This window comes from Hippopotamus amphibius, chromosome 5 (genome assembly GCF_030028045.1).
Source record: "Hippopotamus amphibius kiboko isolate mHipAmp2 chromosome 5, mHipAmp2.hap2, whole genome shotgun sequence".
Classification (NCBI taxonomy): domain Eukaryota; kingdom Metazoa; phylum Chordata; class Mammalia; order Artiodactyla; family Hippopotamidae; genus Hippopotamus; species Hippopotamus amphibius.
Window position 1 is genome coordinate 117,468,019 of NC_080190.1, and position 26,042 is coordinate 117,494,060.

At 35.2% G+C, this 26,042-nt stretch overlaps 1 protein-coding gene across 3 annotated transcripts in view; it reads left to right on the forward strand.

Moving 5' to 3' along the window:
• ARFGEF1 (ADP ribosylation factor guanine nucleotide exchange factor 1) overlaps positions 1 to 26,042 on the forward strand; it is a 126,729-nt gene that overhangs the window by 31,323 nt on the left and 69,364 nt on the right. For all 3 annotated transcript variants that reach the window (XR_009053699.1, XM_057734705.1, XM_057734706.1), the window contains exons 2-7: positions 11,396 to 11,426; positions 12,084 to 12,240; positions 13,213 to 13,359; positions 14,721 to 14,900; positions 20,060 to 20,336; positions 23,654 to 23,764. Coding sequence is in view for 2 of the 3 variants with exons in the window: in XM_057734705.1 (XP_057590688.1) it covers positions 11,396 to 11,426; positions 12,084 to 12,240; positions 13,213 to 13,359; positions 14,721 to 14,900; positions 20,060 to 20,336; positions 23,654 to 23,764 (903 nt within the window). In the remaining variant the exon portion in view is untranslated. The remainder of the gene's footprint in view (positions 1 to 11,395; positions 11,427 to 12,083; positions 12,241 to 13,212; positions 13,360 to 14,720; positions 14,901 to 20,059; positions 20,337 to 23,653; positions 23,765 to 26,042) is intronic.

Below are 26,042 nucleotides of genomic sequence, written 5' to 3' on the forward strand. Positions count from 1 at the left end.
ACCACGAATCATTCCCATATAAGATGGCAAACTTAATCCATAAATGTGTGTTCCGACTGCTCCACTCGATTGGCCATTCCCCTGTCTCGCCCCCTCTCCTCAGGCCTCACTGTTCCATGAGACACAACAATATTGAAATCAGGCCAGTTAACATCCCTACAGTGGCCTCTAAGTGTTCAGTGGAAGGAAAAGTCACATGTCTCTCACTTTAAATCATAAGCTACAAATGATTAAGTTTAGTGAGGAAGGCATGTTGAAAGCTCAGATGGGCCATAAGCGGCCTCTTGTGCCAAACAGCCCAGTCATAAATGCAAAAGAAAAGTCCCTGAAGGAAATAAAAAGTGCTACTCCAGTGAATTCACAAACGATAAGAAAGCGAAACTGCCTTATTGTTGATATGGAGAAAGTTTTAGTGGTCCAGATAGAAGATCACACCAGCCACAACACTCCCTGAAGCCAAAGCCTAATCCAGAGCAAGACTGTAACTTTTTTTTTTTAATTTTTATTGGAGTATAGTTGATTTACAATGTTGTGTTAGTTTCTGCTGTACAGCAAAGTGAATCAGTTATATATATACAAATATCCACTCTTTTTTAGATTCTTTTCCCATATAGGTCATTACAGAGTACTGAATAGAGTTCTCTGTGCTATACAGTAGGTCTTTATTAGTTATTCATTTTATATTTAGTAAATATCATAACTCTTCACTTCTCTGAAGGCTGAAAGAGGTGAGAAAGATGCAGAAGAAAACTTAACCTAGCAAAGGTTGGCTCATGAGGTTTAAGTAAACAAGCTGTCTCCATAAAATAAAAGTGCAAGGTGTAGCAAGGAAGTGCTGCTGTAGAAGCTGTAACAAGTTATCCAGAAGATCTAGCTAAGAAACCTAATGAAGGTGACTGCACTAAACAGCAGCTTTTCAGTATAGATGAAACAACTTTATATTGGAAGAAGATGCCATCTAAGACTTTACTTTCATAGCTAAGAGGATAAGTCAGTGCCTGGTTTCAAAGCTTCAAATGACAGGCTAACCCTCTTGTTAGGGGCTAAGGCAGCTGGTGACATAAAGTTGAAGCCAGTGCTTATTTACCATTATGAAAACCCTAGGGCCCTTTAGAATCATGCTAAATCTACTCTTCCTGTGCTCTGTAAATGCAACAACAAAGCCTGGATGACAACACATCTTTTTACACCATGGTTTACTGAATATTTTAAACCCACTGTTGAGACCTACTGCTTAGAAAAAAAAGATTCCTTTCAAAATATTACTTCTCATTGACAGTATTCCTGGTCACACAAGAGCTCTGATGGAGGTGTCTTCAAGATGAGATTAATGTTGTTTTTATGCCTGTTAATAACACAGCATCCATTCTGCAGCCCAGGGATCAAGAAGTAATTTCCACTTTCAACTCTTATTACTGAAGAAATACGTTTTGTAAGGCTATATCTGCCATAGTAGTGATTCCTCTGATGGATCTGGGCAAAGTGAAAACCTTCTGGAAAAGATTCACCATTCTGAATGCCACTAAGGACATTCGTGATTCATGGGAAGAGGTCAAAATATCAGCATTAACAGGAGATTGGAAGCAGTTGATTCCAGCCCTTATGGATGACTTTAAGGAGTTCAAGGCTTCAGTAGAGGAAGTAACTGCAGATATGGTGAAAATAACAAGAGAACTAGAATTAAGAAATGGGGCCTGAAGATGTGACTGAATTGTTGCCATCTCATGATGAAGCTTTAGCAGAACTGCTTCTTATGGATGAGCAAAGAAAGTAGTTTCTTCAGGTGGAATCTACTCCTGGTGAAGCTGCTGTGGAGATTATTGAAATGACAACAAAGGGTTTAGAATATAACAGACTTCATTGATAAAGTAGCAGCAGGGTTTGAGAGGATTGACTCCAATTTGGAAAGCTCTACTGTGGTAAAATACTGTCAAACAGCATTGTATGCTGCTGAGAAATTGTTCCTTAAAAGAAGAGTCCAGTCATTGCAGCAAACTTCATTGGTGTCTTATTTCAAGATATTGCTGTAGTCACCCCACCCAGTCAGCAGCCATCAACACCAAGGCAAGACTCTCCACCAGGTGAAGGTTTGGGTGATTGATAGCGTTTTTTAGCAATAAAGTATGTTTTGTTTTGTTTTGTTTTGTTTTTTCGTCCGTGCTGCTCGGCTTGAGGGATCTTGGTTCACGGACCAGGGATGGAACCTGGGCCCAGGCCGTGAAAGCGCTGACTCCTAACCACTGGACTGCCAGGGAATTCTCAAAGTATTTTTTAATTAGGGTATGAACGTTGTTTTTTAAGGTGTAATGCCATTGCACACTTAATAGATTATAGTATAGTATAAACAACTATATGCACTGAGAAACCAAAAATTCGTATGACTTTATTGCGATATTTGCTTTATTGCAGTGGTCTGAAAATGAACCCTCAAGATCTATGAGGTATGCTCGTATACATTTATGAAATGCTTTCATAAAATCAGGCTTGGGTGATTGCTTACTGGGTATTTATCTATTGCTGTTTATATTTTTTCAAATTTAAAACTTTTCTAAGAAAAAAATAAAAAGATTAAACCTAGCACTTTGACATCTCCTAGATGCTCCTAATATAGTTTTTTTTTTTTAAGATTTATTTATTATTTATTTATTTGTTTATTTTTGGCTTCGCTGGGTCTTTGTTACTACGCACGGGCTTTCTCTAGTTGTGGTGAGCAGGGGCTACTCTTCTTCGTTGAGGTGTGCTGGCTTCTCATTGTGGTGACCTCTCGTTGCAGAGTATGGGCTCTAGGCATGTGGACTTCAGTAGCTGTGGCATGTGGGCTCAGTAGTTGTGGCTCGTGGGCTTTAGAGCGCAGGCTTAGTAGTTGTGGCGCACGGGCTTAGTTGCTCCACAGCATGTGGAATCTTCCCTGCTCAGGGATCGAACCCATGTCCCCTGCCTGGGCAAGGCAGATTCTTAACCACTGTGCCACCAGGGAAGTCCCTAATATAGTCTTATGAGGCAGAAAACTAAATATTATCATGCCTGTTGGAAAATCTTACAGTGATTTAGAAAAGTCATACAATGGCAGACCTGGGGTTTGACTCTGAGTCTTTTGAGGTCTCTAACCCATTTCTTTTTACTGTATTTCGGTTGTGTCGTCCAGTGTGAAATAGAACCCAAGGCCCTGACTTACACAGTGCAGTATTCTTTCCATGTTCCCATAGCTGTGGCTTCTGCCTTTCTTACATTGAGCAGAATCTATGAAATGTCTAATTGTTTATTTACCAGTAGGGGTGTTAACACTTAGAACAATAACTCTGTTCTTGTTGATTTTCACTGTAGCCACTGCAAGTTGTTAACAGGAAACAGCCACTGCATTCTTTTTTGTCCAGATATTAAGTTCCATTAAAGGACCATTTTCATAATGCACGGTTTCTCTAAATGCTTATTTTCACTTAGTGAGTTTTCTTTAAATTTGACTTACCTATATTTATTAGTGTCATTAGGCAGGCACCTGATCTGAATTCTGTTGAGATTTTTATTTTGTATTATATTTAAAATATTTTATACATAAAGTCTGGGATGGAAAGAAAATCCTTGACTTGAAATATTTACTATCCAAATTACATTTCTAGTTTTGGTTTTCAGAACAGCAGGATTTTTTCTATTTCTGAATTAATAGACAGCACAGTGGTTTTTGTTTTGTTAGAACTTTTATGGGCATATTGGAAAACTACAATAATAACATCATTCTAAAATTAATATTCTTTTAAATTAATAAATCACTGAAATTCAGTCATTTGATTTAGGCTTATTTCTTAGCAAAATCACACTTAAATCATTCCATATCTTTTTTGTCATCTTGGGTAAGTCACTTCGAGTTTTTTAACCTGTAAAATGGGCATGTTGGCAATACTGTCTGCTTTTCTAAGAATTAATAATATGTATGTAAAACTTCTTTGTAAATTGTTAAATGCTACACAAATACAAGATATTTTTGTTGTTTGACTTGTTTCTATTCATGTGATTTTGGTGAACTAATCAACAATTTTCAGTATTTTAGACTACATTTCTCATGGATCTCAGTATTATTGATTTACCACACATTCAAGAAACAGTTTCAGTCTATGAGAATTTTTCATTCCTAGTTTTAAGTTATTTATCATGGAAAAAATTATTTAAGTGCATTAGAGAACTTAAATTACAGTAGTACCCCATATGTGCAGGGGATATGTTCCAAGATCCCCATTGGATGCTTGAAACAGTGGGTAGCACTGACTGAACCTTTTACGTACGATGTTTTCACCTCTGCTTACATACCCATGATACAGTTTAATTTATAAGTTAGGCACAGTAAATTATGAACAACAATAACATAATAAAATAAAGCAATTATAACAATATAAGGTAATAAGATTATGTAAATATGATCTTTATCTCTCTCAGAATCTTGTAGAAATTTAATTCCTTTTCTATCTTAACTAAGCACTTAACATACTGTGGCCTTTTGCAGCTTGAGGTGTGATAGCAAAATTAGCGCAAATTTCTTTTTCTCTCTTCACAATTATATGAGTAGAAGATTCGTTTTTACCGTAGATCTTAGCAATCTCAGCATTAGATTTTTTTTTTCTTTCCTTATTAAGTCAAGAACTTACACCTTTTCACTTAAAGAAAGCGCTTTTTGTGAAGCTAAAGCTTCCCTTTGGCATATCCAAAATGCCAGCATCACTGCTCTTAACTTTGGGGACATTTTTAAGTAAAATGAGGGTTACTTGAACAAAGCACTGTGATACCGTCTATGAAAGTCCTGATAACCGAGAGGGCTACTAAGTGACGAAGGACTGGATACACTGAAAGGATCATTTGTGTCCCGAGTGGGACGAAGCAGGATAGCATGGGTCAGCACGAGATTTCATCACACTACTCAGAATGTCATGTAGTTTAAAACTTGTGATTGTTCGTTTCTGGTATTTTCCATTTAATGTTTTCAGATTGCAGTTGACTGCGGGTAACTGAAATTGGAAAGTGAAACCGTGGATAAGGGAGGGACTACTGTACACGTTATCTTTGGTCAGAGATCAAGGTGTAATTTAAAAGCTGTACAGTGCTTTTCTTTTTTTTGTTTTTTGATTTTTGGTTTTGGTTTTTTTGGCTGTGTTGGGTCTTTGTTGCTGTGTGCAGGCTTTCTTTAGTTGTGGCGAGCAGGGGCTACTCTTTGTTGCAGTGTGCGGGCTTCTCATTGCAGTGGGGGGAATGTGAATGGCAGGGAACTGGAATCCTCTGGAGGCTTCTTCACTCACATGTCTGGCGCCTGGACTGTGATGACTTGAAAGCTGGACTCAGCTGGTGGTGTTGACTGAACCACTTACATATGGCTCCGTGTGGCTTGGGCTTCTCACATCAGGGCCTTAGGGTTCCAAGAGTGGGTGTCTAGAGACCCAGTATTCCAAGAGAATTAGGCAGGGGCTGCTTGGCCTTTTCTGACCTAATCCTGGCGTTGTTCACTGTCACTTCTACTGTATTCTGTTGGTTATGAATGAATCTCTAAGGCCAGCCCATATTCAGGAAGAGGGGAACTAGACTGTCTCTTGGTGGGGTGTGCAAGGTCACTTTGCAGAAGGGCATGTGGGGTGGGAGATAACATAGTGACCATTTTGGAAAATACAGTTTGCCATGCTGTCTCCCAATCTTCAAACTTATATGCCTTAGTACCTGCTGAATACTGCCACTGAACATCCCAGTCACTTAAAACAAAACATAACCAAAATTTACCTCTTTCACCCCTGCACCTTCACCCCTACTTTGGCACAGTGAGAAAACTGTGTTTTGTGTTTAAATCAATGGTACCTTTATCCAGTTAGGCAAGCCCTATCTCCTCTCCTTGCTCCTCCTCCTCTTAGATACATCAGATTGTTTCATTGTTTTTCCTCCAGAGATGTCCATGGAATTCACATTTACTCATCCCTATTGTCACAGCTTTTGTTCAAGCCATTATCTCTTTCTTAGATTACTGTAACATTCTATTTAACTCCTGTATTTTTATTTAATCCTTACCTGCTTGAAATTTGATGCTTAAGTCACATGATTGACTTTGAAAAAGTAAACCTAGCAGAATATATACGTCCAAAGAAATATTATTTTTCAAAGTGATCCCCTACATTTATGCAGTGTTTTATAAATACTTTGTTTAAAGTTGCTTTCATGTATAGTCATCATTGATCCAAATTACTGGTTTTAATTGATCATATATCATCTTTGTAGTTTGGGTTACAGGCTTCTTTCAGAATCTGATGAGAGTTATGTACTTTTTCTAAAACACTGCTTGCGCACACACAATTTGACGTGGTTCACAGAAGCACTGAAGTTAAGAACTTTTGTTTGGTAGTCACATACCATTCTTCATGCTTGGCTGCAAGCCACTTGTGGTTAATTGGTGGTTAGAATCTGATTCCCTTTCTAGAGATTTTTCCTTCTATGAGGGTATTTATTTAAAAGAAGGGAGCAGGCAGGAAAGAACTGCAAACAGTGAATTCCACAAATATTTTTGAATACTGGCAGTATTATGATAATCGATGCACAACTTCCCACAGTTACTGCTTTGAAGGAGACAGCACATTGGATGTGTAAGTTCTAGTGTATTTATTAAAAACTCTTCGACTTTGTCTTTCCTTAGATGACCAATTTAGTAAATGCCTTGAGTAAATGCATTGAGTAAATGCTGTTGCTCTGCAAGCTGTGCTGTAAGACAAACTGATGTAGTGAGAAGTAGATATGTGTATGGATAATAGAATTGGTTGAATCTCTATAAATGTCATTTTGAAGTTTATATTTGTACTGTCAGTGAGGGAAAAGAAAGCTGTTAAGCAAGTGATAGTAAAAATATTATGAGAGAAAATATTGAATATACTTAGGAAGTCAGGTACATAACTTGCATGTGATCAGTTATTTTTTTTAATGTCATTCTTTCCTGTTCATTAAACAGTCCTGTGCCTTATCAACTGTTCCAGTAATTTAATGTACTTGGTTTTAGTAATTTAATGTGTCCCTGAAAGGAATAAAATCTGTTTCTTTCAGAATACTTTAAGATCTACACTTTTAATGATAATTTACAATGACCCATTTCCTCCAATTTTAATCTTTCCTTCTATATATAATGCAGTGGTTTGTTTATAAGGTTTTAAAAAGATTGTATAAAAATAGTTCTGAAGGGATAGGGAGAGTTAGTGGCTAGAGAGGAGAGAATTCCTGAAAGAATTTCAATAATAAAGTTTGTTTTAAGTGTTATGATTACATAGTTTAAAAACCTAAATATCACTAAACAAACAAATCCAATGTCTGATTTTTATCTAATATAAGCTCAAGAGTGATGACTTTTATTATCACATCCAGTATTGTCTATTTGCATTGTCTAGTGTTTCCAGAGTAATGTCAAAACTGTTTTGCTGTTTGTTGGTCACCTTTGTCATGATTCTGACTTTAATAGGAAAATATTTCACAGTTAAGCACCAAGTGGTTTTTAGTTTGAGTATGTTACTTCTTAATTTGATACTTCAATATTTTTTTTTCTTCTGGGTGTTTTTTCTTTAATAATTGAGAATTAGTTAGTTTACAGTTGACCCTTGAACAACACAGGTTTGAACTGCATGGGTCCCCATATATGTGGATATTTTTCGATAGTAAACACTACAGTACTACACAGTTAGTGGTGGTGGTTGTGTCGTGGATGCAGAGGAACAGCAGAAATGGAGGGCTGATTATAATTTAACCCTCGCCTTGTTCAAAGGTCAGCTGTACTTGTTGATTCTACTCTTGAAGGCGAGGCAGTTTCCTCAAAGACTGTGTTACTGGACATTTATTGTAACTTAAGGAAGACTGAAAAGAAATTCCTTTTTAGCATAGACTCAAACACTAGTACAGAAAGTCTTAAAGGTACAGTTAATGGATGTAGACATAATGGATGAAACCCAACTGTCTTGCACTCATTTCATTTAACCACTTTCTAGCATTAATTCTTAAACTTTTTTGTCTATTAGAATCCCCTTGAAGCCTGGTTAAAACAGATTGTAGGACTCTGTCTACACTCATAATTTCTGATCCAGTAAGTTTGGTGTAGGGCCACATGCTGATGCTGCTGGTCCTGGGACCATACTTTGAGAGTCACTGCTTTACAGTATGTTTACCCTGATTGTTTCAGTTCACTTGCCTCAGTTAATAGCAGGTTGCTTAAATATAGCACAGTGTGTACTGTGTAATACACGACTTTAAGACCAGAGAAATTAGTTTCTGGATCACTACTTACCAGCTGGCTGACTTTTAAGCCATTTTTTAACTAATCTGATCTATGGTTTCCTTATGCATAAAGTGAGGAATTGAGTATAAAATTAGGTAATGTATAGAACAGTGTTTTAAACTCTATTGCAGCACAAATATAAAGTAGTATTACATATTTAAAATTTTCTTCAGTTTGTTTTAAACTATTGTGGTTTGTAATATTGCTACTTTCAGTATTTTGATGAATACTCTTTCTACCTCTCCTCTTTTGCCACTTTTAATCTTGATTGCTTTTTAGAGATAGTGTCTTTCAGTTTAAGTGGCCTTGAGTGGCTTTGAAAGGAAATATATTAAAATGAATACAAGTCTTCAGAAGACTAAAAAATACAAGGATTTTGCAGGACCATGAAGATAACCCTGCAGGCTGAAAACATGCAAGCTATGTTTTAATATGTGAAAAAATTGTGATAGTTCTGTGACCTTTAAAGATTTTGTCAAAACATTAAAAACTCTTTGGCTGTGGGTTATAAGTGTTATAGGAAAATGAAAAAAATAGGAAAGCTCATATTTAGTGCAGAGTAATTTAAAACATTAGAAAGATTGAGAATTAAAGTACTTTTCTTTCTTTATAAAAAAAAACTAATGAGATTCATTTGAATAAGTCTTGCCTTGTATAATTTACAGTAAGGATAAATATATAGAAAGATGTAAGTAAATGTTAGAGAATGATCTGAATTAGCAGAGAGATATTATATTCAATTTAACTTGTGTTAGGTATGCTTTATTAGACTATTTAAATATGGATATTTAAAAAAATAATAGTCATAGAATAAAATAGTTCATAGAGTCTGTAGGATCCTTTGAACCATAGTGTTTTAGAGCAAAGGTCAGCAGACTTTTTCTGTAAAGAACTTTGTGGACCAAGAGGAAAAGTCAAGGATATTAAGTACTTAATATAACAAGAGAAAACAAATTTACACACTTTTTTCCTTAATGAAATTCAAAATAATAACAATTGAATATTAATTTTGTAACCCTTGTCTACTAATGAGAAGAATGGAATTCTTTTAAGGAGTTAACATTTTTCTTCATTGGAGTTCAGAGTTAGTGTTCCCTATCATCAGATTGACCACAGATACTCAGCTGTAAAAACTATTCTTAAACTCACGTGCTGTGTGAAAAGAAGTGGTGGGCTGGCTTTGGCTTGTGAGCCATAGTTGTTGATCCATGTTTTAGAATATATTGTAAGTACCTTTGCAGTCACCTAAGTAGTTGAAAGGAGGCTCTTTCCCAAGTTCACAGTTATTTAGTGACAGGTAGCTTTATTGACAGGTGGTATCAAAGCACAGTACTCTTTAAAATGTTATACTACCTCTGATATTCTTAACTAATGTGTTATTTAATTAACCAGAATACCCTGTTTGCTAACTATTTTGTAAATGGAAATTCACTTTATGCAAAAACTGTCACTCACCTCCTCCTACCTCACATCTTTTTTCTACCTTACCTGGTTTTTAGCAGTACCTCAGCTTCTTAAATAATAATAATGTTTTTAAATTAAAAAATACTGTTTTAAAATTTTTATGAAGATTTGGGGCAGTTAATATATCATGTCCCCCTTATCTGTAGTGTATTTTTAAAAGTGATTTAAATTATTTTTATTAAATGTTTTGGTCAGCTGTACAGTTTTAGTAGTCATATGCAGATCTTAAATATCAGACATTGTGAACTTTTATTTGGTAGTATTTTAAATACTCTCAGATAATATTTCACATTGTCTCCCTTCTACTCCTCTACCACTGGTAAAGTGGAAGGAGCTTTGGTTCCCACAGAACTAGACTGAACACCAAGCATCAGTGCTTAGCACAGAGTAGGTAATAAATGAATTGTGCAGTGACAAAGTAATTTGACACAGTTACTTTATAAAGGGCTTACTATAATTCTGGTACGTGGGAGGTGCTTTTAATACAAGATAGTTTTTAACAATTATTAATTTATGGGCTAGAAGTTGTTTGTAATACCCAAATTTAACTCATTTTGCTCAATATTCATAGATACACCTATGTAGTAGAGTGGTTAAAAAACCAGGATCTGGGAGTTAGGTTACCTAGTTTTGAAACCTAGTGAAACCAGATTAGTCACACACCCAAGCCATGCAGCCCTTGAGCAAGTCTGTGCCTCAATTTCCTAATCTTTAAAATGGAAATAATGATAGTACACACCTCATAAGGTTGTTATAAGGCTTAAATATGTTAGTTCATGTAAAATATAGTAGTGCTTGGCACATAGTAAGTTCCCAATGACTGTTGGCTGCAATAATAGTAATTATTAATGTTATATTTGAATGCTTGTCTTACAAATTTGAAACAGGTTTAATCAACTAACCAGATTCCCCAATTTATCATTAAATTTAAGGTTCTTCTATTACAGGTAGAATTTATCTAATTTACCTCATCTCTTATGCATATAAACAGCAGAAAGGAAAATTTCCCATTAAATTGAGCATGTGTATTGTACAGTGCCTTGTATAGTCGTAAGTAGAAAAATTGGTTAACTATCAACATATATATACACATATACATACACACACACATATACATGTGTGTGTGTATGTATGTACACACACACACACACACACACACACACACACACACACACACACACACACACACACACGATCAAGGAGTTATAGTCCTGGCCTGATAATCTCCTTGAGATAATCATGAGGAGGGTATGTTGAGTTTTTTTTCCTCACCCAATATGTGCCTTGTATTTTGTCATTTGAATACATCATACATACTGTTCTGTTCTTAATAATAATACTTTTGGTTAATGTAAATAGTTACCTCATCCCCCTAACCCCCCCAAAAAAAACTGCTTTGAGAAAAGGAAATGCTTTGGGAATTGGTAACCTGTAATTGTACCTATCCTTGTGGTTGTTAATGTATAGTCTTCGTATAGTTTTATAGAATTATATTATTTGTGTAAATTAGTACATTTGGCAGCAACAGAATTTTAGTATCTAATTTTCTTTTGAAAGAAAAACTTCTTATAAAAGTTAAAAATTATAAAACTTGTAATCAAATTAGTGATCTTTCTCTTGTCAAGTTTTCTAATGTATGCTTCTTTTTTCCCTCCCCAGAGGAAATAAAAGCGGAAACTGAAAAGCAGAGGTTTGTGGGGCTTTTTTCTTCAGTAAAAATAATTTGCAAACTTGTCAGTCTTGGCCAAAATAATAATACAATCATATGTATTTTAGTGTGGCAAATTTTCTGCATGTGATCTTTATAAAAATCAACTTTTTAAAAAATGATTTTTGAGAAATATATTCCTCAAATATATTTGCTTGGGCTTACTGTTATATATGGTAAGCATATATAATGCTATATGCTTACCATTATATTCAAAATTTTGAATTTTTAAATATAATGGTAAGCATACTTATAAATATAAAAAGATCTCATAAATAAGAAAATAATACATAAATAAGGGTGTTTCTATAAATGCATAAGGTATGCTTTTAAGGTCTTTGCCTAAAAGACTTTGATCCATATTTAGAAAGATTACTAAATATTTACTAACTTAAATAATTACTTCATTTTAATTAATTAATTAATTTTACAAAATTTTCTTGCATTTAATTATAGCTCTGGCCACTAGCTTATGACCTATAGCAAATCACTTAACTTCTCTGGGCTTTGGTTTCCTCATGAAATATGGGAAAATGAAGATTGGTTTAGCAAAATGCTTTTTAGAACTGAAATTAAAGTGAGTGTATCATCAATATGATGAATGTGATATTCTAATAAGACTCTGCTTTTTTCTTTTAGTCCTCCTCATGGAGAAGCAAAAGCTGGATCAAGCACCCTTCCACCAGTGAAATCAAAGACAAATTTTATTGAAGCAGACAAGTACTTCCTACCCTTTGAGTTGGCATGCCAGTCCAAATGTCCCCGCATAGTCAGTACATCTCTAGATTGTTTACAGGTACATATAAAATGGTACTATCCAAAAACCGTTTAATTTGATTGTGTTTCTAAATATTACTCACTGTTGATGACTCAGACATTTCCCATGAAAGCCTTGATTATTCTTTTTGTGGTAAGAAATCAGATGGTTGCTTATATTCATCTTTTTGCAACTATTGTTTCTCTTGTTCTAATTTAGGGGTAATAGAAATCATTAGTTAGCTTGGTGAGAGACAAAATCTTTACAAAGGGTATCAAGAAGTGTGTTAACCTGCTGCTCGTTTTACATATTTCATTATTTGCAGTGATTTTACTAGATGCTGCTGTTTTATGTAAAGCAGTCGGTTAATATTAACAATTTAGTATTTATATTTAGTGTGAAACTTTAGCTCTGACCTTCATTTATGTCAGAAAAATTCTTCTGTCTTCCTGTTTTACTTACACACACAATCAGACACACACACACATAAGGATAAGTTCATTTGATTTGTGACCTTGTTTTCTCTGAAAAATTAAAATTATTATATCTAAGGCCTTCCTTCCGGGGTTGTAATGGTAATGATGAATGGACAGATCTGTGATTTACTGCAGCCAGTGTCTGGAAATTGGGTTTTCTGTATATTCACAGATCTAATTTGGGTCATTTGAATGTGTTAAGATAACTTTCACAAAAGCACTGTCAGTTATGTTTGGATAGAAAGCAGTAAGCTGTTATAACTCATCAGAGACAAGTTCTAAGATCTGCCTTTCTCAAAGTATTGCCTGATGGTTTTGCTATGGTTATTTTTTTGTGATTATTACAAGTGTAAATAATTTCACATGTTTATCGCTAATAAAGGTTTCTGTAGGATAAGTTGGTATAGCCTTGGCTTTGATTATACCTTAATATTTATTAAATTATATGTTGTAATTTTAATGTATATTTAGTGTGTGTATATATATATATATTTGTTAGTTTAATTAGGATCTTTATTTTCTTTCTCTATTTCAGAAACTTATTGCTTATGGGCACTTGACTGGCAATGCTCCAGATAGTACAACACCAGGCAAAAAATTAATTGATAGAATTATTGAAACAATTTGTGGCTGTTTCCAAGGTCCTCAAACAGATGAAGGAGTTCAGTTACAAATAATAAAGGTAATTAATTATAAAAATGAACTTGTTATCTATATTTTTTAAAATCAGAAGGCTTTTACCTTGAAAATATTTGGAAAAGTCATTTTATGTGCTTTCCAGCTGTATTAGAGGTCATTTGGGTGCTTCTTAGACTCCATATCAGGGGATTTTATTGTTGAATGCCAAGAGTTCACTAGGAGAAGATTGATTTCCAAATCTCATATTTTGAAGGTCCCAGTTTAGGCCCCCAGAGTCTTGCAGAGCATTCCAATTTCTAGCATGGCTTTATCTTTTGAGCTTTAGAGTCCCATGTCAAGGTCCTGTGACCCTTCTGGTTTCTTGTGCTACTGTCAGACTGCTTGTAGTCTGCCCTCCAATCCCTTGTGCACCAGCTTTTCTGCCTCCCTTGCACCTGCTCAGCTAAATCCTGTCCTGGGTTTGTGCTATGATACACCTGGATCATTAAACTCCTTTAAAGAAAGGTCACTCATTTGTGTTGTAATGGTATGTTTGTCAGTAAAATTTTCTTGTACTGTTAGTACTTTTGAAATTGCTCACATATATAAAGTGATCCTTTATATGTGGATATCACCCCCTCTGAGCCTTTCAGTCTAATAGCTGCATTTATTTCAGAAGTCATAAAATATCTTTATTCTGAAAAAGCTATTCAGTTTGGCCTGTTGTTTGCAGTTTCATGTCAGTGTTGGTTTGCTTAGTATGTGCTCAGTGCTTACCCTAGATAGCATTGTGTGACATAGAAGGACAAAAGATACAAGTCCTTGCTTTTGAGAAATTGAATGACCTAATGTGTGACAGTCACATAAATTATAGCTGTTCACTTTATTGGAGGATTCAGCGTAGGGTTATTTTAAATGCTTTATTTTAAAACATTTGTAAACATCTTCAGCAGTAACAACAGCACATTGAGTTCAGTCTGTAAGATCTCAGAAAAATTTGAAAGTGAGTAGGACACAATATGTATCCTCCCCAAGTTGAAGTCTGATTCAACAGATATATCATATGAAACATATCTGTGCTATACTATGACAGAGTATTAATGCTGTGCATTTTAGTAGACTAAAGTAATATTTCTATTAAAATGCAACTTGGATTGAAATAAATCAGTTGAATGGTTTTTTAGTGTTTTGGGTGTGGGAGGATTGTATGGAAACTACAACCAGGATGGGGAAAACATAAAATATTTTTAACAGTTGATATATTTAAGGCAGGTAGAAAATCTGTATACATTACCTTAAAGTGGTAATGGTATCTAAAAGTTTAATTCTAATACAAAAATACCCATGTATTTTTGTGCCGAAACTCTGGATACAAAATATTGCTTTAACTTTGTGTGTTTTTTTGTTTGTTTTTTGTTTTTAAAGGCTTTACTTACTGCAGTAACATCTCAACACATAGAAATTCACGAAGGAACTGTACTGCAAGCTGTGAGAACATGTTACAATATCTATCTAGCAAGCAAAAATCTCATCAATCAGACAACAGCCAAAGCTACTCTTACTCAGATGCTAAATGTTATCTTTGCACGCATGGAAAACCAAGCAGTAAGTATTTAAAAATGAGAGAAATTTTATAGCACACCACAGGCATCAACTATAGAAAAGATTTTTTACAGAAATTATAGTGAAATCTTTTGTGCCTGTGAAGAAAATGTCGTTCATTTACAGTTTTACCTACTGGAGATCTGTGGTATTATTTCGTTTTGTTTTGAGGCTCACTGATTTGACTTTGGATAAAATACATTTTTGATTGTTCACAAATAGCATTTGAAAGATATCAGTTGCCATCATCTTCATGGAAGTGTTTATGAATTGATATTTTTATTGCTCTCAAGGTTAGTAGATGAGTGTAATGTAGATATCAAGTTACCTAATTTGATCTATTCTGGTATAAAATTATTCATTGAGCCTTTTAAAAATAAAATAAATTTCTATAGTGATGAAATATATTTGGGGAAGAGGAATATATATATATTCTTTTTAATTATCTAGGTCTTCATACTTAAAAACCAGCTTCTAATTTTTTATTTTGAACTGATTTTAAACTTACAGAAAATTTGCAGAAATATTTACAAGAGATCCTCTTTGCTTTCCTGATGCCAACATCTTACATAACCATATTAAAATGTTCAGAAGCAGAAATTAACACTGATATAATACTATTAAGTAAACTAACCCTGATTAACTAGTTAAGGTGGTATCTTCCAAGTTCCTTCACCAAAAAGTTATTCTTTTACATTTAATAAATATCTTGGGAGAGATACTTTAAGACTATGCAAATATCCTGTTTTTTTTTTTTTTTCCCTCACACTCCCCCACCTCCAATTTGAGTATCCATCAGTGGATCTTATTGGCAATAGTTTTTAGTGCAGTGTTTCCCTGGTGGTGATTTTCTGTTTCTCTCTGCTTCTATATGTATTAACTAGAATTATTCTCCTTTCCTATTTATTTACTCAGTTTCTTTTTATTTATATCAATCTGTATTCATGGATGTTTATTTTATTCTATGGTTTATAACCCAGTTCTGTCATTATTTATTTTGTTGTCCCAATTATTCCAGCTTTGGCCTTCCATCCTTTTGACAAGCCCCCATCCCCCCTTTTTTTTTAATAAATTTATTTATATATTTATTGGATTTATTTATTTGTTTTCTTTATTGGCTGTGTTGGGTCTTTGTTGCTGCACATGGGCTTTCTCTAGTTGCTGAGAGCCCCCATCCTTTTTTGAGTACCTCTTTACTTTCTGAAATCTCAAGATATTCCCGGCTCATTTTGAATTTTCTCTACTTCACCCCTGGGGTAGTAGACACATAAACAGGGAGCCCTGGCTCCTTCGATTGGAGAATGGTAATTGGAAACCAAAATCTGAGTGCTAGGTGTGTTCATTGCAGCTGAGATGTTATTGCTTCTAGGCCCTCTCAGCAGATTGAACTAGGAAATACGTATGTGTATACTCACCCCACCTCCCCTTTCCTACCTCCCCCACACCTGTATGTGACTACCCATCTATAAAAATCGAAAAAAATGTGTTCATACTGATACTTCTGATTCCACTCCAATATCACAGGGTTCATTTCAGCCTTCTTTTATTTATTTGTAACTTCCTCTCTCTAAACAGTGAGAAATAAGGCGTTTATTTTCTATGATACATTATTTGTTCAGGCCTATTACATATAATGATTTTAGAATTGCTAACTCACACTACTGTGAGAAGCAAATTTACTAGGTGCATTATAGCATTTATATTTGTTGGGTTTTGTTTGTTTTTGTCTTTAACCTTATACTATCCATTCAAAATATTATTTTCCAAAGTTACTTAGGTTAGTTCTTTTCTTCTCCATACTCTTCAATGGGATAATGTTATTACTTTATAATACAGTTAAGTTCATTTTTTAGTGCCTGTTTTCCATTTCAGTACCCCTCACATTCTGGTTTAACTGCTCGCTTATTTTTTGACTACGTTAAACACTACTCTGAATTAAGAGCTAGAGTGCTGTAAAAGATATACCCCTCAGTCTTGTTACTCTAGTCCTCTTCCTTCCTTCCTTTCCATCCCTTGAATGAAGCTAATCTCTATTGTTTCTGGTTTATCCTTCTGCATTTCTTTAGCACAAATGAGCAGATACATGTATGATTTCATGTCACCTTTCTTACATGAAAGGTAGCATACTTTATTAGTTACCTATCACTGCATAACAAATCACCCAAACTTCAGCTGCTGAAAACTCAGTTTAGCTGCTTATTTCTCACAGTTTCTGAGGGTCCGGAGTTCAAGAGTGGCTTGGCTGGTGGTTGTGGCTTGGATTTCACATAAAGTTGCAGTTGGCTGCATGGATCACAGTATCACCTGGGGCTGAAGTCATTTAAAGCCTTTATTGGGCGGAGAAAGAGAGAGAGGCAGAGACAGAGAGAGACAGAGAAGGCAGAAGCTACATTTTCTACCTTATGAACAGAAGTGGTCTCCCACACCATCCTTGGCACAGTGTGGGAAGGGACTCTACAAGGAAGTGAAAATCAAGAGGTAGAGATCATTGGTGGCCATCTTCAAAAGGCTGGCTACCACATGTACTCTGGATACTCTTTTGTACTTTGGTCTTTTCACTTAGCAGTGTGTCCTGGAAAGCAGTCCATATCAGCCCTTAGATCTTCCTCATTCTTTTTTATAGGTGCAAATTACTTGAGCGTATACTATATTCAGTCACTGTCCTATGTATTGACATGAGGTTATTGCTAATGTTTTGCAACCATGTATAATAGTTTTGCTGCTTTTTTGAAGAAAATGAAATGTTATCACTTTTTAATAGAAGAAATATAAGTTTTATTGATTTGACTTATTCGGCAAATTTTACTACATTCCATATATGTTCTTGGCACTGTTCTAGTTCTCAGTTATATAGTGTTGGGCAAAATACCAGCACTACATGACCACTACTTTCAAAGGTCTTGTAAACTGTGGGGCATAGAGGGGAAAGATGAATCTTAAATAATTACACAGATAAATACTAAACTGAGTTATGACAAAGACTATGGACATGTTTCATATCATGAAGGGTATTTAGTTCTCTGCTATGGATAATTATAGAAAATTCAGAAAGGGGAGAAAGAGAAATTAAAAAGGGGGCAGAATAATTTTCCACATTTGCTAAAATATTCTAAGCTAGAAGTCTAACTCATTTATATATACTACTGATAACTTTTCTTCTCCTTCCCAAATAAAATTCACTATGAAGTATTCAGTTCCAAAATTATTTCAAAGGAGACAATGCTCATTTCTTTCTCTAGAACAGTGGTTTTCAACTGGAGGTAGTTTTGCCCCTCCAAGCCACATTTGAGACACTTTTGATTGTCATGACTGGGGTGAGTCATGACCTATAATGGGTATCTACTCATTAGGAAAGGGGATTGGGATGTTGTGCTAAACTCCCTGCAGTGTACTGGACAACCTCCCCCCCCCCCACACACACACACAGCAGAGGATTTTCTGATCCAAAGGTCAATAGTACTAATGTTGAGAAACCCTACTCTAGAAAGCGTGAAAGTATATAGAAAATGTTTAAAGTTAATTTTCTCTTCTTTTTTTCAATGATCTTTCTAGAGTTTATACAACTCTGGAATAAGTAGAAAAAACTAGGATTCAACACCATGCTTGTCTGTAATTCCAAAGCATGTGCTTGCCCTACTAAATGAGGCACAGATTAGCTGAAGTTAGGCTGAGGATGAGATTGGATTGCAAGTCAGAGGTTCCTCACTGTTCATTTGGAAGTTGACTTTCTCATGAATGGGCTAAAGTTTTGATCTGAGAAGTCTCTTCTGAGTCCAGCTGTCTGCAACTAGTTATGCCCATCAGTTTCCTTAACTATAAAATGAGGGATTTTGATCATGTAGATTATAAGTCTTTTCCTACCTTTTGGGCATTCTAATCTGTTTCCACATAACTTAGAATATTACTAGGAATATGAAATATTCATATTTGACACTGTAAAATATTTATCTTTGTGGAAATTAATTCTGTGAGAATGATTCTTATTAGGTCATGAGGACCGAAAGAGATGTGTCTGAAAGTGATAAAGTGCTAAAAAACGATACCCTGTGATCTTGTTACTGTTTTTAGCATCTTATAAGTGAGTCAGTTTTACACGTGGTATTATGTACATAATAATGACAGGTCTCCTAAAATAAAACTGGAACATTTATTGATATAGTTTTTTCATTCTTATTAGATGACTGGACAGAGGCATTTAAGTACTCACTGCAATTTTATTAAATGTAATTTTATTATTTTTTAAATTAATTATTTTATTTATTGGCTGCATTGGGTCTTCATGGCTGCACACAGGCTTTCTCTAATTGCTGCGAGCGGGGGCTACTCTTCATTGTGGTGGCTTCTCTTGTTGCGGAGCCCAGGCTCTAGGCGCTTGGGCTTCAGTGGTTGCGGCACACAGGCTCAAGAGTTGTGGCTCACGGGCTTAATTGCTCTGTGGCATGTGGAATCTAGCCAGAGCAGAGCTCAAACCCATGTCGCCTGCATTGGCAGGTGCATTCTTAACCATTGCGCCACCTAGGAGGTCCCTATTATTTTTTAATTAAAAGACACTTGACACAGTGACATAAGAACATGCTACAAAGAGGTATACACTGAAAAGTTCCCTCCCACTCTTGTTTCCAGTTTGATCATTTCTAAACTTCTACCTCCACAGGTAACCATTATTACTAGTTTCTTGTGTGTATGTCTAGACTTTGTTTCTATATATATAAGTAAAAGTGAATGTGTATGTACTGTATTTCCCCATCCACTTTTTTCCTCCCTTAGTGAAGCTTTTATTTGATTTTAGGTAAATCTACTATTCTTTTGGCAACAATCAAGTTATCATTCTAAGGTTATTAAAAATTGTTTTTTATTTTGTTTTGTTTAAATAATAAATTTATATCATTCAAACCCTAAAAATTATGACAAGAGGATGTAGTGAAAGACTTGTCTCTGTTCTTGCTTGCCAAATTCCACTGCCCTAAGAGGTAACCACTATTTTTTGTTGTTTTGTGTTTTTAGTGTGTTTTATGTTTTTTATTTCTGATGGACTGTGATTTCTATGCCTAGAGACAAGGTGGCTGCTCATATGAAGGGTTTAGAGTTGAGTGTAGCATTACCCCTCCAAATTTTAAACAATTTATTTTGCTAATATCAGAAATTATCTTCTTTCTTTCCAGCTGCAGGAAGCCAAACAAATGGAAAAAGAAAGGCATCGACAACATCATCATCTGTTGCAGTCTCCAGTAAGCCATCATGAGCCTGAATCACCTCAGCTTAGATATTTGCCACCTCAGACTGTTGATCATATGTCCCACGAACATGAAGGGGACCTTGATCCCCATACAAATGATGTGGATAAAAGCCTTCAGGATGATACAGAGCCTGAAAACGGATCTGATGTTTCCAGTGCGGAAAATGAACAGACTGAAGCTGATCAGGCAACTGCAGCCGAAAGTAATCTTTTTGAGAAGGGGTTGTGGGGTTGGGAGGTGTGTGTTGAGGGAAGAATTTAGGAAGGCCCTTTTGGTAAAGAAGTATGGAAAGGGTAATCTGACTTAATGGATATCAGACACATTGTGGTGATTGTAGACTTTTTCCATCCTAGGTGGTAAAGTTAATTTTACTTCGACCCACAAGACATCTATTAAGGATATTATGCATTCATTAGTATCTCATGAGCAGATTTATAGACGTGCTTTGGAGGAGATATATTACTGAAGAGGGTCATAAATGTCTGTTAGCATGTTATATAGGAATTCAGTTTCTATTAGTTCATGGCAAACAGGAGACCTATTTATTTAGTAAAGTTTTCTGGAATGTGACTGAAAATTTTAGAAAATCATAAGTTCACAAAATATTGTCAAAAAAGTACTGAAATTAAATATGAAAAGAAATCTTTTGAATAATCACTTGACATACAAAAATATTTTTATATTCTGATGTGTAATAATGAATAAAATTTAGATATTCTCTGACTGTTTTTTTCTAAGTAAATTTATTTATAAGAACAAGGTTACAAGATTACAAAAATTAAATTGCATTTATTTATTTTACAAATGTGTTTCTCTAAAAATAATTACATGCAGTCATTTTTTTCCCCCAAACATTACTCTCAGCTAAAGCTGTTCTATAGAACTGCCAGGGGATGAGTTTCTTCCCTTTGTTCCTCCTTAGCTTGGTGTCAAAAAATGATGGAAATTCTGTTGCCTTTCCAATGTGATTTTGTAGAACTGGACGGTTAGGGCTGTTACAATTCACCTGAATTCTGTGTTTTTACTTTGAGGAAAGACTTCTGTAGTATATTTTTAGCTCTTGATTGTTCTTTTAACTAAATCTTTTCTATAACATAATAGTGGCATAAACATCAGCAGTGGCATGAATAGGTGCTTTTTTTACTCTCTTTAATAGTACTTTAGTATTTATTTTAAAAGGGACAGTTTTGATAAACCAAGCATTTCCAGTACTCAAGCTAATAATGAATCCATACTGTCTATAGGATTTACATTTACATTACTTGCTAAAATTTCCCCTCCTTTCACTGTAAGCTTATAAAGGGGCTAATTCAAAGAGCTAATCTGTAATAAGACTGGAACCTGATTTATTCCTCCATTTTTTTCATCCATGCATTCAGCAAACATTGATTAGCATACTGTGTCCCAGGCACTGTGTTGGGACTTGGGATTAAAAAAGCTGATGAAGATGTAGCCATTACTCTTAGGGTGCTTCTGGTCTGCTGGGAAGGTCAGGCATGTGTAAGTGAGGTGTGATGTGATAAATATCGTGCAAGCGGCATGCACAAGATAATTCTGCTGAGGAGAGTTAGGAAGTACTTTTGTAGAGAAAGTGATGTTTTGGCTGAATCTTGTTTGGATAAGGGTAGGAATTGGCTAGTTAGAAAATTTAGGAAGTTTTCTAAGAGAAGAAACAACATAGGCTGAGACCCAAAGGATGGAAGCATCTACTGTGTGGTAGGTACCACTGTACGTACCTTTTAGGATACAGAACTGTAATAAGACATAATTCCTGTAGCATAGTTGTGATTATTTTAAAGGTGTTTTTTTTCCCAACAGCTGATAGAAATGAAAATTTTACCTGCAAGCTATTGGTTAAGAATGCATGCCCTGAAGTTAGATTATCTGCTTTGAATCATATCTCTGTCACTTTCTGGCTCTGTGACCTTGGACATAAAAGTTAACTTCTATGATCATTTCCCATGTGTAATAAACCTTATTCACTGTTACTCTAATCTATTTCTGTCAGATAATTTGTAAGAGAATTGACTCAATTCGCTAATCATTTTGTTCACATTTTAGTGACTGTATATTTAGTTATGTTGAAACTCTTTTTTAGACTCTTGGTAATTTTAGCCAACTAAAGTGCAGAAATAGAAAATTTAAGAAAGATGGAAAGATTGTCTGTCAAGACATTTATATGTGTTTACTCCACAGAAGAATCTAAATGCTGTTATATTTGAACTTTTTATAAAATAAAGTTATTGATTTGACATGCTTATTTATCAAATTTCTCCTGGGACATTCAGTATTTTGTGGAACACAGCAAACAGATTAGGAGCATTGAAAAACAGGGAGGATGGACTCCTGGAAAACAGAGTTATAAACAGTGGTCCTTTATAGTAGTATGAGTGGGGATGGGTGTGTAGACAGTAGCACCATCAACTCACATGCAGTCTGAGGCTATTTGGTGTAGGGCAGTGGCTCCCAGAACAGGGTCCCAGATCCCAAAGCATCATAAAGCACTAGTAATGTCTTCCTGAGATATTTTCAGCATTTCAGAAAACCCCATGGAGATTGTATTTTTATCTGCAATAGTCTATACAAACTAACTGGGAATATTAAGTTTTGTTTGTTTCTCATGTATTCAGAAGTTCTGATTGGTAGTTGTATCTGTTTTCTTTTTTTTTTTTTTAAGTTTATTTGCTGCATTGGGTCTTCATTGCTGCACACGGGCTTTCTCTAGTTGCAGGGGGTGGGGGATGCTACTCTTCAGTGTGGTGCACGGGCTTCTCATTGCGGTGGCTTCTCTTGTTGCAGAGCACGGGCTCTTAGTGTGCAGGCTTCAATACTTGCAGCACTCGGGCTTAGTTGCTCCGAGGCATGTGGGATCTTCCTAGAGCAGGTACCAAATCCGTATCCCCTGCCTTGCTTGGCAGGCGGATTCTTAACCACTGTGCTACCTAGGAAGTCCCTGTATCTGTTTTCAATTAATGTTAAATTGGGGGATGAATTCTTTACTTATTAAGTTTAGTTTTACTATGGATATGTGGAGTGTGTTGGGGAAAAATAGGAAGGAAAGGCTCAGGTAGCCCTATCTCTGGTTCTTCAAGGACCACATTGTATTAGAGCACAATGATGAGCTTGTTATTATTGGTGAGCCTAATTAATCAGAACAAGCTTTAATTACATTTAATATTATTTGATAAGTGTGTGGGACATGTTAGAAGTGTTTCATTCAGAATACTTTTAAAAGTTTTGGTTCTTAAAGGAATAATCTAGAAAACTCATTTAAGTTGAATAGTTATTTAATAGCTTGTCAAATGAATCATTGTTGAAGTTGACTTGAAATTATAAAATATTTTAAAATAAGGTTTGGTTAAAAGTTTTGAAGATTTAACATGTAATTGCTTCTAGTTTCATATATCTGTTTGGTTTTTTTCTTTTATTCTTGATTTCTTAGATTTTTTCATTATAAATGTTTAGTAAAAGTTTCTAAAAGACTAAAATAATGTTTTTTTGAATTTTTCTTCCTTGAAGCATTATCTAAAAATGATATATTATATGATGGAGAAAACCATGACTGTGAGGAAAAGCCACAAGACATCGTGCAGAGCATTGTAGAAGAAATGGTGAATATCGTCGTTGGAGGTAGTGTATTGACTTGAAATTAGTTTATTCTGTCTTGTGTTATTTCACCTGACTATGGGAACTATTTCTATAATATGTGGAACAAAAACGGCAAAAAGAGTGTGTGTGTAGAAAAAGTATTTAAATATCTTTGATTATAGATGAGTACTTTGTTTTTCTCCAGTTTCAGTTATAATCTTTTTATAAAAGCCCACTATGCCCCACCCATTAAAAAAAGAATGATTACCATTTCATTTTTTGTTTTTGTGTTTGGTGGGAGAAGGCCAAGGGTATATTTTCCATCCTTCTAAATGTGCTAAACTTCATAAATCAGAAAATGTTTAAATTGATTTGGTTTTTAGTATTTTATATCTTTGGAAAAATCGTGGTTTCTTATACCTTCATTATCATGACCCAAGTCATAGCTGATACAGGGTCAGGTCCTATCATATGGATTGTATTATAAGAATTTTTTAAAGTTTGTTAGGAATTTCACTCACAGTTTTTGTAAACAGTATTATTATAGATAGGACTAGATTTGAGACCGATCCATTGAAGCTTATTTAATTCATGGTATCTTGACAGGACTAAGCATAGTACCTGGCTACATATACTTCTAGAAATATGATTAAATGTACACCATGGCTCTTGAATGAGAATAGTACTATTTCAGCCATACCTGATTTCCATTTATAACATCATTGTTAATAATATATTTCCTTCTTTAGCACAACTCTAGAAGCAAGTATTCATCTGATTGCATTCTTAATTTTTCATTCATCTTTTCATTTAAACAAATACTTATGAAGCACGTACAATTGCATGGCAGTGTAGGGAGACACAAAAGTTTATCCAAATAGACCATGCTCTGGAGGAAAGGGGTTCTGGCGTGTAGGAATGTAAGATACATGCATTAGAAAGAAATAGCTAAAATCCTATGAAAATTCAGAAAAAAAAGAATGATTATTTCTAGCTAAAATTATCCAGAGGGCTTCATGTAGGAGGTGACACTTGAGCTTATACTGTACAGATTCACGCAGGTATGTGAGTGGTGTTTTATACATTGGGAACTGTTAGCTAAAGTCTAGAGGAGAGAATGATTTGGGAGTTGGCAGGTGGTACTTTGGCTGAAGTGTAGAATATGTGGTGTCATACAGTGGAAAATAAGTTTGAAGAAGTAGTTGGAGCCCACCAATGGATGGTTATAAATTCCAGCTTTAGGATTTTGGACTTCGTTCTAAGACAAAATAAGTTACCAGTGAAGATTTTAAATTTTAGAACTAAGTAATGAAGTAATCAGAATAATGTTTTAGCAAGCTAAGTGGGGAAATATGAAGTGCAGTAAAAGACCAGTGCAGTAATCAAAACCTAAATAGACAGTAAGAGTGGAAATAAAGAGGAAAAAATGAATGAGAAGTAAGGTAATGGATGTCCAATCAAGAAGAGTTCGCAACTGACTGAAATCTATGTGAAAGAGAGAATAAAAAGTCAAAAGTCCCCACGATTACCTCAGGATTTGTTGATTCACAGCGCTCATCATAGTTACCCTCACCACTGTGATTTATTATGTGTCAAGATACAAGGCAAAATCATCAAAGGGAAAAGGTGTATGGGGCAAAGTTTGGAGGCAATCAGGTGCATGCTTCCAGGAGTCCTCTCCTGATGGAGTTAAACGAGAAACTTATTCCCTCAAGCATTGAATTGTGAAATGTTGTCTCCCAGGGCAGCTCTGAGTGCCCAGAGTTTTTATTGGGGCTTGGTTGTGTAGGCACCCTTTATCTGCATATACCAAAATTCCTGATTCCCAGAGGGAAAGCTGCTGTTCCAGCATAAACCACATTATTTGCACAAATTATTGAGGCACAGTGAGCCACTTTTATTAATTCTGGGAATAGTGAGAACCCTCCCAAGTTCCAAGGTTCCAGCCAAGGGCCAGCCTTGCAAGCAGGCCTTTCTAAGGATAGGCAGTCTCAGGCCTACCGTGTTAGGTCTTTTCTGCACAGTCTCTCAGTTTTTGAGCCTAAATGGGTAAGTGGGTGGTAGTACTTTTGGTAGAATTGGTGGAGTAGACCCTGGCATGGGAAAAAAGGGTAGTAATTTTTATTTTGACATTGAATTTGACCTTCATGTGTGCCATTCATGTGGAAATGTTTATGAAATATGTAATGGAAATATAGAACTCTGGCCCAAGATATATCAAGGCAGGTGTGTAGGTGGGAGTCATTCTGTTAAAATTAGTACTTGAAGCGGATTACCAAATGGGAAAGTGTAGAGGCTAAAGAAGAGAACATGATCTTGG